General features: G+C 39.0%; 1 protein-coding gene across 1 annotated transcript in view; it reads left to right on the forward strand.

The window, feature by feature from the left end:
- The window catches only part of rapgef1a (Rap guanine nucleotide exchange factor (GEF) 1a), a 202,547-nt gene extending 189,954 nt beyond the window's left edge, over nt 1-12,593 (forward strand). Inside the window, exons 26-27 of the mRNA XM_059638379.1 lie at nt 5,100-5,228; nt 5,722-12,593. Of these exons, the coding sequence (XP_059494362.1) occupies nt 5,100-5,228; nt 5,722-5,872 (280 nt within the window). The 3' untranslated portion in view covers nt 5,873-12,593. The remainder of the gene's footprint in view (nt 1-5,099; nt 5,229-5,721) is intronic.
- The last annotated feature ends 1,919 nt before the right edge of the window (nt 12,594-14,512 follow it).

Here is a 14,512-nt window from a genome sequence, read left to right on the forward strand (position 1 = left end):
TATCATTTAATAATACAACATGCCATTACTGTGAGAGAGCATATCATCATAGGACAGCCACAGTTGCTAATTTATCAAATTGCTTAACCAGTATTCAGTACTATGAGTAGAAATTTTCTCCAGTTAAACATTGGGAAGACTGAAGCCTTTGTTTTCGTGACACATGGTTCCAAATTTTGTTTAACTAGACTCCATTTGTCTCTCTGCAAACCACTTGAGTGTGCCACTCTTGAGATAGGAGACACCAAGGTTGTGCTTCAATGAATTCAAAATGATCTGACATCCTAATCATTCTGTCATAACTGTCCATTTCTACCTACATGACTTTATCCTCCATGCGGCATGTTTGCTGAAACTATTCTTTGTGCGTACATTACCTCTAGACTCAACTATTCCAATGCACTCCTGACTGGTCTTGCATGTCTACTGCCTTGAGCTTGAGGTTATTCAAAATTCTGCTACCCAGATGTCTTATTCCCTTATTTTACCTCTGCTCACTGACTAATAGCAGCTCCCAGTCAAGCAATGTCTTAATTTAAATACTCTCCTTCATTTCCACCTGAGATAACTGCGCTGCTCAAGTTCTAGTGTCTTGGGCACCTGATTTTAATCACTTCACCATTGGTGGCTGGCTCAAGCCTTAGCCTCTGGAATACACTCCCTACAGGTTTTGGATTCTCCATCTTGTTCTCCTTCAGTACGCTCTGTAAAAATTCTTTGACCAAATATTTGATATTTTATCGCTTTAATGGTGTAAATTGTTGCTCATGTACATCATGTTTCTGTGCCTAAATCTATAAGGAAACTGCACCACTTCCAGCAGGAGGATTTTAATCAGTGTTTGAAGTTTACATTGACCATATTTTCAATTCAAATTGTCTTAGGTATTTGTTCATATTTACATTTATTATTATATGTGTCTATTCAGTCTGCATTGTGCAAAGTCTGCATTGCTCTGCCTGTTGTCATTTTTTGCCCTCCATCCCTGTTTAACTTGAAATTTATACTTCATTTTACCTGACCCACAACTCAAATGGGAAAGGTGGCACAACTATGGCTAACAAATGAAATTAGGGATAGCATTATATTCAAGGAAGGAGCGTACAAATTGGTCAACAGGGCAACGGGCTTGAGGATTGGGCGCAGTTTAGATTTCAGCAGAGGACAAAATAATTGATTAAGTGGGGGGGAAGATAGAGTATGAGTTTAAGCTTGTGAGGAACAATGTAAAAGCTTTAGAGAAAAAGATTAGTTAAGACAAATGCAGGTCCTTTGCATTCAAAAACAAGTGAATTTACAATGGGGACAAAGAGATGGTCAAACAGTGGAACAATACATTTTGGTTCCGCCTTCACAAAGGAGGGCACAAATGTCCCAAAGTTGTTGTGGAGTGCAGCGTCTAGAGTGAGGCACTGTTAGTAGGAAATGATGTTGGAAATTGATGGGATTAAAGGCCGATTTTTAAATTCCCAGGCCCAATAATCTATATCCCAGAGCACTAAGATAGTGACCCTGGAAATAGTGAATGCGTTGGTGGTCGTCTTTCAAGATTCTGTGGACTGCAGAGCAGTTCCTAAGGAATAGAGGATGAATTCCATTATTTGAAAAAGGAAGTAGAGAGAAAACAGGGACTTGGCCAGGTTTGTCTGACATTGGTTTTGGGAAAAATGCTAGAATCCACAATAAAAGATTTAATAGCAAAGCATTTAGAAAAGGCTGACATGTTTAGGCAACTCATTGATCGCAAGTTCCGACGTGCCACTGCAAAAAACTGTTAACGACCTCCTCAGAAGACAGGCACAGGATATGACCGATAGAGTATTCTTTGTCGGCGAGTACTTCATTGGAACGGAGAAACTACGCCATGTTCTTTGCAGTCTTCAATGTGTCATTAATGATGAAAAGCATCTCTCAAAATCATCCCTATGCCTCTACTTGCCTTCAAACCACCACCAAACCTTAAACAGACCTTCATTGACAGCAAACTACCCAGACTTCAGGTCAGCATCAACCACAACACCACACAACTCTACTACGGCAGCTACTGCAGGACCTGCCAGATCGTCGACATGGATACTAAGATCACACATGAAACACCACCCACCATGTACCTGGTATGCGACTCAGCCAACGTTCTATATCTGATACACTGCAGGCGAGGATGCCCCAAGGCATGGTATATTGGCAAGACTATGCAGACGCTACGACAACAGATGAATGGACAGAGTGCAACAATTAACAGACAGGAATGTTCCCTACCAGTTGGTTAAGCTAGAGCAGTTAGGGCATTCTGCTTCTGATAGTCAGGTAAGCATCCTGCATGACAGCCTTCATGATACACAACAACTCAGAATCACTGAGCCCAAACTGATAGCCAGGTTCGGTACACGTGAAGATGGCCTCACCCGTGATCTTGGGTCCATGTTGCATGACATTTGACACCACCATGCTGTTCTGTAAAATCTTCCTTACTGTCCTGCTTTGACATCATGACCTTAATAACTTACAATCTCTCTACCTTAATTAGTTTGTACAGTCTTGGATTGCTTGCTACTTTGATTAGACCCTCAGTATGCCACTCTTAAATCTATTATGTTATTCCAGTCATTTGATTTGTCCCCAGCACTACTTTCCTTTTCTTTTTTTGTAATTAACACTCTGCCTCATTTAATTGAATTATAGGCTATTCTACACTTGTTACTCAGCTTTACTTATACCATCTGACGCTGTTGATCAACAATAGAGACCTATTATCGGTCTGTCAACACTCCACTCTCTCCATTTATCCAATCGTTTGATCTCTCTGCCCATAAATTCTATGCCAGTGTGCTTCTCTTCACTTCACCTGACAAAAGGACAACAGTCTGAAAGGTTGTGATTCCAAATAAACTTGGTGTTGTCTGAATCCTAACCATGTCTAAACAGATTTAGCATGAATTTGTGAAATGGAAATAGTGTTTGACAAATCTACTAAATTTGTAAAATCTAGTCGGCATAAGCAAGTTGGACCAAAGGGGCAGTTTCCATGTTATATGACTGTAATTACATTGGTAAGGGAGAGCCAGTGTTTGTGGTTTACTTGGACTTTCAGAAGGCTTTCAATGAGGTCCCCCAGAAAAGATCAGCATGTAACATCGAGGTTAATAGGTTTGGAGGTAGTGTACTGAAGATGGAAGATGGAGAACCGGATGGCAGACAGGAAACCAAGATTAGCAACAAACAAGTCCTTTTTCAGAATTGAAGCTTCATGATTTAGGTGAGGGAACTAAATATAATATCTCCGAGTTTGCCGACCGTAAAGCTGGATGGGAGGGTGAATTGTAAGGAGGATGCAGAGATGTCGCTGTATGACTAAGCAAGTGCCTGGCCCCAAGGCCCAAATGGATAAGGCACTGTCCTCCTAAGCCAGAGATTGCGGGTTCAAGTCCCGACTGGGGTGTGTTGAATTCTGTCCTGAAATGCTGTTAGTGTTTGACAGCGCCACTGGCTCAGTGATTGCCATGTTTTACCTTGTAACGCCAGGCAACCCAGCTTGGATTTCACCCTTGGGCAACTGCAAGTGTGGAGTTTGAACATTCTCCCTGTGCTTGCTCCGTGTTCCTCCTGCAGCTCAATGATGTGAGATGCACAGGTTACATAGCTTGCTATGCTAAATTGCCCACAGTGTGACACGGGCGCATAGGCTATCTGGATTAACCATGGGAAACATGGGGTTGCAGGAATAGGCTGGTACAGTGGATGAAATGCTCTTCAGAGGCTCAGTGTAGACTTGTTTAGGGCGGCACCGTGGCTCAGTGGCTAGCACTGCTGCCTCACAGCACCAGGGACTTGAGTTCAATTTCACCCATGGGCGACAGTCTTTTGGAGTTTGTTCATGGGTTTCCTCTGGGTGCTCCGGGTTCCTCCCACAATCCAAAAATGTGCAGGCTAGGTGAATTGGCCGTGCTAAATTGCCCATAAGGATCTGGGTGGGATACTTTGAGGGTCGATATGGATTTGTTGGGTTGAAGGGCATGTTCTTCCTTGGTGTAGGGATTCTGTGATTCTAAAAGAGTGGGCAAAAGGATGCCTGATGAAGTATAATGTGGATAAATGTGAGGTTATCCACTTTGAGAGCAAAAAACAGGAAGGCAGATTCTTTTCTGAATGGCAATTTAGATTGATAAAGGAGGAGGTGCAACAGGACCTGGGTCAGTTTGTACACCAGTTACTGCAAGTAAGCCTGCAGGTGGTGAATAAGGCAAATGGAATATTGGTCTTAGTGTTGAGAGATTTGAGTACAAGAGCAAGGATGTCTTGCTGCAATTGTACAGGGCCTTGGGAGGCCACACTTGGAGTACTGTATGCGGTTTGGTCTATAAATATGTGTCTAACTCTACAGCTTTCTGAATGGTCAGTGCTAACTATTAATCATATGGTTAGTTGCATTGGCTTTATTCCATTCCCTAGTGGAGGCAAATAAATTATGAGCTCAAATCTAGAGTGTGAATCGAAAGTAAGAACAGCAACTAACTGTTGTTAACATCACTGGAACTGGAGGATCACATCAGGCCAGACAACATTTAGAGGAGCAGGAAAATTGATGTTTCGGGTCGGGATCCTTCTTCAGAGTGGGCAGGTGGAAGGGAGCTGGGAGATAAATAGGAGGGGTCAGGCTGGGTAAGGTAAGTGGGATGGTGATTGGTCACTGGGATGGGTGGGGCAGCTTGGTGCGAGAGACGATGGACAGGTTATGTCATGTACCTTTACCCAGCCCCACCCCTCATCTCTCGATCTCCCAGCTCCCTTCCCCCTGCCCATTTCCGAAGACGGGCCCTGACCCAAAACGTCAACTTTCCTGTTCCTCTGCTGCCTGGCCTGCTGTGTTCCTCTAGCTCCAAAAAATTGTCTCTGACTCCAGTAACTGCTGTTCTTATGATCACCACCTGTTGTTATTTACCTTTATACTTCATTGTTTAAGTTTAGTATGCACTGCTGAATGCAAATGTATTGTAAGCTCTATCAGGAATTGATTAATATTCAGTTTCTTCTAGCCCACAGCCACACTCGTGAATATAGTTTGCCAAAAACGTTTTGGATCTTTACTCTTGTTGTTATAGGGGCCTCATTCTACAGGACCTGACCTTTGTGCATCTTGGCAACCCAGACCTAATTGATGGAAAAATCAATTTTTCTAAACGGTGGCAACAATTTAATATCTTGGATAGTATGCGACGCTTCCAGCAAGTGTAAGTATTCATGAAGCCCAAAAACATGCAGCTTCGCTCTGAAGAGATAATGAATATGAAGAAAACTAGTCATTGTGGGTCCATGCTAAATGCTACACCGCCATTGCTGGTTTAGATCCACTTTTGGCACTGTTGTGCTTTCTTTCATTTTTATACTAGCTGAATGCTTTTGATTCCTGAGAGGCCAACAAAACACTCTCTCCAAGTTCTCTGTCAAATTGAAATTTTAATTGATTGCATAGGCTAATATAACTTGTATTCTACCTATGGGAAAATTGATGTTTTATTTTGTGATTGCCAAGGTTCCTGCTTTAGAGAAAAATCTGTGTACTGTATGTCATGAATAGGCCCACATGTTAATTCTCGATTTATGGGGTACCTTCAGAAAGGCATGAGTTTTTAATGTCAGTCTTTCAATCTCCATTTGCCCTGTCCCTCAAAACGTAACATAATTAAGACTCTGAAGATAACGTCGGTTACTTTTTCTTTTCAGTCATTATGAACTAAAGCGCATTGATGATATTGTTATATTCTTCAATGACTTCAGCGACCACCTAGCAGAGGAAGCACTGTGGGAACTGTCGTTAAAAATCAAACCACGCAACATTCAGAGACGGAAAACTGAGCGTGAAGAGAAAACTTAGATTTCAGCAGTGAAAACAAAACCTTAGATGGCAGCTAATGAACCCCTTTAAATTACTTGCTTTATTTACCTGAGCTGCAGAAGTCAATTCGTGCTTCACCTTCGGAGGTTTGTTTTTAAACAAGACTGTAAAACAGGTGGCATCACACTAGGGAAATGTCCCAGATTTTGCCATTGCCTGCATTCAGTTTCCTTTCCTACCACCCGTGCCAAGCTGATTTCGAGCGTCCAATGGTGGACCCATCCATACAGCTCACTTTAAATGGTCAAATGTGGCCTGCAGATAGACTCTGCTTTGGAGTCTGTTTAACGTTGCTCAGTACAAAGGTACGACAGTTCACTTACTGGTTGTGGACTTCTGTTCATAGTGGTACTAACAATTGCACAGGAAACCTTAAAATAATATTCTGTACTGTAGGAGAAAGACTGTAAATACCAGAATGCTAATTTGATGTGCTGTGTTGGGTTTTTTATTTTGCATGTGTTATACTGGATGCCAGTAATTGAGGTTTTGATGGAAAAAAAAACTAACTGTACATAAGAGACTGAAAGAAGTGTTTTAGCCAGGCTGGTACTGAAAGGACTGGGATGCTGTTAACCATTGTTCAACGTCGTCAATTAGCAGACTTCTCATAAGGCGTTAACATAAATGGTTGTACATTTTGTGCATGGACTCTGCATTATGGAATTTTAAAATGTTAAGCAGAGATGTTTTTCAAAAGGATTGTCTTTTGTTTACTGTTAATTAAGCTGCAGTCGATCATTTTCAGTAATGGGAGAATGTTCTGAAGTTGAAACTGGAGGTTTCTGTACATAGCTGACAAATTAACTTTTCAAAGCAATGGGTTGTGTGCTGAGTTTGACTTTTCAACCCATCAAAGTAGTCAGTGAATTCACCTGTGTATGCCAGGTCTTCATATTAACTTGTGAAAGATGGATGCTGCTGGGTAGAGTGGTGCCCTTGCTGCTTTAGGTTTTTTAGGCACACTTTCAGGTTATTAATATTGCCCAGGTCTGCACATCTAGAAAGGGAATCTGATACCATTTTGATAAGTTGGCAACAATAATTTGTTTGACCTGAAATTCCTCCCTAAAGATATAACGCATTAGTTCAGGTAATAACAAATCTGTATGTGCTGAAATTCGTAATGGTTATTTTTGGTGTCGCCATGTTGACTCTAAATTATGATTATAGGTTTAAGAAGTTAGCAGTATTACTTTTAACCCTTTCACCAGCATGGACTTAGTATAGTGAGGAAACACTTTATAGTTGACAAAGATCTGTGGATGCCCTGAAATGTATTAATGTCAAAAATTAACATTCTTGGTTTTCTCACCGGGACTGTTTTAATGCAGATTCTCAAAATTATATTTCAGCACTTTTCACCACAGTCCCTGTTCTCCAGTAGATGGCTCAAGTGCCAGGATGAAAGAAACTAAGGGCACATTTGATGAGTGAATTAAGTGAGTGTTGTAAGTGACCCTGTTTTACAACAGCAAGTTTAATTTAAACTATCATGTCATCCGAGTGCATTGTTTGAGAAATTTCAAATGTAGCATAACGTAGTCGAGTTATGAATGATGAAATTATTGAATTTAGTACAGGAAGAACTGTTTTAACATGAACACTGACCTGGAAAAGTGGTTAAATCCAGTCTCTCAACTTCACGTTCTTAAGTTCTGGTCTCCATTTGTTGTGCTGCCGATTTTAACTTTAGATGCATGCAGGACTTGTGATACCTACCTGGTAGTGAGGACATGGAGTAGTAGCTTGATTTGTACGAGCACATTGTGCCCAATAACTTCAGGTTTGGCAGCATCTCTGAAGAAGAGTCAGGGTGAACGTTTCCAGTCTGACCCTTCCTCAGAACCGGACCAGAAACGATAACTGATTTTTCTTGGCAGATGCTTCCAGGCCTGCTGAGTTTTTGCAGCAACTTCTGTTTTTTGTTCCTGATTTACAGCATCTGCAGTTCTTTTGTTTTTTTTATATGCCCATTAACCTGTTCAGAATTGTGAAAGTGTGAAGATGATGTTTTAATGTCGTGACACAACCATAGAGCAATGTAATAGAATTTCTGTCCATTTTTCTGCCCACTTTGTTTTAAATGAAAAGGAATATCACTTCTAATGCATGCCCAAAAGGTTTCTTTCGCTCGACTTGGTGAACTATAACATGCAGAAATGAACTGATTAAGCAAGCTTGATCTTGGTTTAGAGTGGGTTTAGTTTCAGAATTGGTTTCTTTACAAAATGATGGCAAGCTGATTGTGTCAAAAAAACAAATTACTAATAGCTCAGAAAGCAGTTGGTTAAGATAACTACTGTGTATACTAAATATCCACTTAGTGTGCCTGGACTGGATTATCAGATAAGAGGCACATTATCCATTGGTTATTAAAACAAAGAAACTCTTAACACTTGAGAACTGTGAATATGCCCCATATTTTAGCCTCCATCTGCTGAGCTGGCAGCAATAACTTTATATTGTTTTAAAGTTTGTTATAGGTGATCAAAATAAGACTTTTGGACACTTTTTTAAAATTGGATGTATTCACCTTACTTTTAGATCTGCTAAGTGCCCTCAATTTGGAAAAAGTTTTAATCCCAGACGAGCAGAAACAGACGTTTTGGGTTTCTGGGGCTTTCTATTGAAATTCTAATTCTCAATTGTGTTTGTCAGTGAAAGTGAAGTTCTGAGATTGATCTATCTGCAGCCATGAAAATTAGTAGCTGTAGTAACCAGATTTGCAACCAATCTCCAAATGTCTGATGTGAGTTAGAAACTGTACTTCAAATTAAAATGTGATGTTAGGGTATTGTCTGTCAATTTACACCATACATTTAATCATCACCCATTCTGTGTGTCAATATCCTTTGTGGCCTTTTTCAGAAAAGTTAAGATGCTCTTCTTGCTTCTCTAAAACACTTCTATTCCGCTTTTGATCTTTTAATTTCCCAGTCTTCAGTTGCTTCCTCTTAATCATATTGCTTCCTTTTTCCTCAGATCTTTTCTCAGTAGTTTCAATAGTACTTTGTTAGGTATCAGTTTTCCCCTTGAATCTTAGATGCTAGACATGGAAGCTGCTATCATTTTGCATTCTCCGTATTTAGCTTGTATTCTTGACCTAATTTGAGGGTATGAGCAATGGGTGACAAATGCCAGTGATGCTTTCATTCCATGAAAGAACTTTTTAAAAAAATTTAAGCTACTCACTTTCACCTGCATAGCTAGAAATTTTCATAATATTGGTCTTGCTCATATCAGTTTACGTCATGGCCTGAACAAACTATCTGCCAACAATTGTAGTTCATTCATGATATTCAACACCTGGTCATGATCGCATCTAACACAGTTAGAGTCATAAAGTGTGGAAACAGACCTTCTGGTCCAAATAGTCCACATTGACTAAAATCCGATATTAAGCCAATCCCTCCAAACATTTTCTATTTGTGTGCAAATATTTTTTAAACATTAACTATCCGCATCCACCACTTCCTCACTTCATTCCACAGACCAACCACTTTTTTTTTCAAAAAAAACCTTCCCCTTGTGTCCTTTTTTAAAAAAACTTTCTCCTCTCCCTTTAAAATATGCCTGGTTTTGAACTCTCCCATCCTAGAGAAAAGGCTCCTGCCATTCACTCTATCTGTGCCCCTCCTGATCTCTTAAACCACTGTAAGGTCACCCCTCAACCTCTTGCACTCCAGTGAAAATAGCCCTAGCCTATTTTTATAACACACACCCTCCACTCCCAGAAACATCCTGGTAAAACTTCTGAACTCTGTCCAATTTAATATACTTTCTTTCAGCAGTACCCCAGAAGACGCTCACCGTATTGAGGTTGTACGGGATGCTGATGTCTCACCATCTCAATTCAGAGATCTGAGCAATGAAGGCAAGCATGCTGAACACCTTCACCGCCTTGTGTACCTGTCACGTAAATTTCAGAGTTATGTACCTGAGCTTCTAGGTTGCTGTTCTGCAACAATACCCAGGGCCCTGTCATTAACTGGACAAGTCCTACCCTTGTTTGGTTTACCAAAATGCAATACCTCAGCTATCCAAATTGAACTCCATCTGCCACTCCTCAGCCCATTGACCAAGATCTCTTTGTTATCTTGGATAACCACCTTTGCTGTCCACTATAGCACTAATTTTGGTGTCATCCACAAACTTACCAATGCTGCTTCCTCCATTCTTATCCAAATTGTCACTTCTATAAACAAAAGTGGACCCAGTCCTGATCCCCATGGAACATTGTTGGTCACAGGCCTCCGATCTGTCTCCTGGTAATAGAGGACAAAACTGGTTTAACTTAGTTTAATGATCTATCACTTTGATACACCAGTATGATGACGCAGGTTTTTAACCTCAGTCATTGGAATTTTATCACTTTAAGACTGATTACTTAACTTCTGGTCCACTTTCTGCCAAGATATCTGTTCATCCAGTGATGCTGTCAGAAATGGCCTTAACATTTGCTCCAAGACTAATTCCAACCTCCCCCACGCAAAAATGTATAGGACAAGTAGGTACTTTGCCTTATATTGTCAATACTCCATGCTAATGATTACATCTTGGAATCCTGTTGTTTTGAATTCCCACCTGTACCAATGCACTATTTTAAGCTAGACTTTGCACATCTGTTAAATTATCACTAATCAGTAAAGTCATTTTATGGTATTTACTGTTTGAAAGGTGAAATAATTTTGATCGTGTGCCCATAAAAATAATGCAATGGTTCATAATTGCACCTCCTGATGTTTTTGGAAGTCCAAACTTCCAACTTAAAGGGACAATCTACTGTCTCCCACTCTAATATCTTTGGATATGCTGGTGACCTAGTGTTCCTTGTATAAAATGGTGCATTGACGCAAATCTGACTCGGCTAGGAATGTATTTAATCCAGATTCATGACTTTTGAGCTGTGTACCTAGGATTATTGGTACTGTTTTGGAGCCATTTTCACCGTCCTACGAATAGAACAGATTAACATTTGAAGTCCAGATTTCCCAGTTTCTTCTTTCCAAAGAGATAATATACAATGCTTTGTTATGTAGCCTTGATGGAAGTGATGTCCTCCTGTTGAGCAGAGTTCAAAGGATAGCTGAGGTAGGTGTTTACCAAGCAACAAACTCCACTTGCATTTTTAAAAATTTCTTCTGTCCAGTCAGATGAAGGTATTTCCTATGGAAAATTGTTCAAGTTATATTATAGTTTGCTGAGTTAAAGAAACTGCAGATATTTGTGATTGTTTGAGTTCTTGCATTGCATAGACACAGGTTTTTGAATTTGTAAAATTTAGCATTGTGGCTAAAATAATATATTTTCGTTTTTACCTGTCTTGGCTTCCAACTTTCAAGCTCACTGATCCAGATTGGCCTGTCTTGAGTGAATTGTGCTTATGATCAGGTGTTTTATTAATTGCAGTGTAGAATTAACAACATGCTTAATTGATCAGCCCTTTTAAAAAAAAATTAAATTTACAGTAAGAGCCTTTTTTTAAAAAAAACAGTTGTTAAAGCCTGTAAGTGTTATTTTTGAGAGCATAATGTTAACTTACAAAAACAAATGATCCAACATTATGAACTTCAGTTGAATGTAATGTCTCTTTGACAAGATGCTTGGTGTGCTCCTGGTTTCTTTAATTCAAATTGGAACTACAATTAAATAATAATCAGTTGATTGCTGGACTTAGAAGTGATCAATAGCTTAACCACCTCCATCGAAAGGTTGAAATCTCGCAGTTGAAGTGCATTATACAAATAAGATGGAATTGATACAGATCATCTTGCTAAATAGTAAGCACAATGCACTTAGAACATAAGTTGTGTTAAATCTGAAGTTAACTATTGTGGTGACTCTGCATTCTCAACTGTACAAAAATATCCATCTAACTGCACTCAGTCAGATATTGGAACCAGTTTGAATAGTACTTTTGCTCATTTTGTGTTGCCAAAATAGTAACTTTAGTAAATACATCAGTGTATATACTTCATTTTATATGTATATAGATTAAAATAAGTAACCTCAAAGAACCATTTTTGATTATTTTTTTCTTCAGTTTTGAATAAAAGGGAGTACAGGGCATTGCTACACATGGCCATTAGAGACCTCACTGAAGCACCTTACATAATATTTTTGTGGTGTGGAACTTGCACCTGCTACGGTTTGACACAGAAATTGGTCACTTTTGTAATTATGCTTAAAAATCATATGTCATTGGAACCTATTTGTCAACATTTTTTGGTTATTAAGTAAATGTTATTTTCATTTTTAAATTGTTTGTCTCAATGTCCACAAACAAGTGGCTTCTTAATGCGAGTGTGGGTTCCATTTAAATTAAACTAAGTCGATTAATGCAATTTCAAATGAAACTTTTTGGGTCTTCAGGCAGTGTTTCAACTGAAATTGTGTTGTCGTCTCACTGAAATGGTATCATACTAATTTCTTGAAATTAAAATTTGAGGTTTTACCCTGAATGTTTAAGTTGTGAAAGTGCCCTAACTTTGCAGGGATTCTCTCAGAGCCACACCCGAACACTGCTAATGCCGGTCTCATCATTGCTTCAGTAATTAATTGTATATTCTAATATGTCATGTTCCTGCAGCCATTTCAAATGTGTAACTTTTTTATATAAATAAAGGCTAAGTTCATGTTTACAATGCATGCAGCAGACTGCAGATTAAAAGAGACAAAGTCAGTAGGAATCTGGTGCCTCTTCATTTCAGAGTGCAGAGGCAGAACTCTGCAATTGCAGCTAATTTTCACAGGGTTGAACTGTGTAAGTATTTGGTTCAGATTTTCAGCTAGACCATAACTACAGTTTCCCAAAGGCTCATAGTTGGGCATAAAAAGACAGTCTTGAATATTAGTTGAATTCTCTCAAGCTGTATTAAAAATTGCACAATACATGAATATGAAGGAGCCACAGAGGTTAGCTAAATATTTAGATCCTTGTTCTGATTCAGGATCAAATCCTATAAAAGAGCCATTCTTTGCAGTGGCCAAATTTGTAAGAATTCTAAATTGCAGTTGGACTGATTTTTGACTTGCTGTTTTCAAAAGCCACCTAAACAGGTAAATAATCATAACATTTTGCTACATTGTAACTATTAAACTTGACTGACACTTCCTTAGCACACATCATTTACATTAAAGAACTAGTTTAGTATTGACTATCTTGCTCAAGTTTACTTTGTAATATTTTAGTAACTCAGTGAAACTTATTTATTAAGTATAGAATTGTTCTTGATTTAGTGCAAATGGGATTCCTACTTGGTTATTGCATTTCATGTTCTAAAATCATTTGATTTTGAATTTTCTGAAGATGCATATATTGTACTAAAGATTCAATAAAGACCCCCAAACCACGAATGGGATGGTTAAAACAAACTAAAAGATACATTAACAACCCATGAGATTTTAAATTATCAGTAGAATGATAGGAATACTAAATTCCTTACATCTGAAGTTAGTACAACCTATCAGATGAATAAGGTAGGTGATAATCTGCTGCTTCAAAGCAACTAAAGTCATTGTAGGGAAGAGAGATGTATAAAAATTAATTTCCTTAATGTAAACCCTTTCCATTAAATGTTTTGACACCAAAGACTTCAATAAAGGCACTGGAAAAGGTAGGGAGAAAATGTAGAACAGCACGTCATTCAGCAAATTACCTAAAGCCTACAAAGTTGATCCACCTCTACCATTTTCATCCTTCATTGTAGCCTCACTCTCACAAGCATAGCTGAAAAGCAGTCATTTCACTGACCGCCTCAAGCTTGACAAATTATTGAGAAGTATCAGATATTAATAGTGCAACAATGAACAAGCTGGAACTTCCCATGAGAATTAGGAAGCCCTGAAATAGTCGTTCGAGAAATTTAACTAAACCAAAAGAGCAATCAAGGTTAAAGACCATTTGAGCACTGATACATTTGACGGAATATGCTGATGTGATGCATAAATGCGGAGACCAGTTTGTCTACAGTATGGAAACAGGTCATCAATCTATGTCACTTCTAGAAATGATAAACTTGCATCTGAACTGCATAGTGGTGTTTTCCCTATAAGCAGTCTGGAAGAAGCCAAACAGGTCACTGGACCACTCTAAAATAGTTTTTTTGTTATTACAATAAATGAAGTAGTGTTAAGAATTATTTAAGTACTTCATTCTTGATGGAATATTTATGTCTTTAAAATATCAATAAGCAGCAAAACTTCAAATACAATACACATACTAAATAAGGTCATGAAACCTCAACAGTCATACAGCATGAAAGCAGACCCTTTGGTTCAACTCATCCACACCCACCAGAGGTCATAAAATGAATTAGTTGCATTTGGCCCCTAATCCCTCAATCCTTTCTGTCTATATACCTATCCAGATGCCTTCTATATATTGTAAATGTACCTGTCTCCACTACGTCCTCTGGCAGTGAGTTCCATACCAGCACTAACCTCCATGAAAAAATCACTCCTCTGGTCCCTTTTAAATCTTTCTTCTCTCGTGTTCAACCTAGGCACCCTAGTTTTGGTGGGGGGGAAGAACCTTGACTATTCACCCTATCTGTACCGCCTCATGATTTTATAAATGTGAGGTCATCCCTCTAGCCCCCAATGCTCCAGCAGGAA

This window comes from Stegostoma tigrinum, chromosome 29 (assembly GCF_030684315.1).
Source record: "Stegostoma tigrinum isolate sSteTig4 chromosome 29, sSteTig4.hap1, whole genome shotgun sequence".
In the NCBI taxonomy this organism is placed as follows: Eukaryota; Metazoa; Chordata; class Chondrichthyes; order Orectolobiformes; family Stegostomatidae; genus Stegostoma; species Stegostoma tigrinum.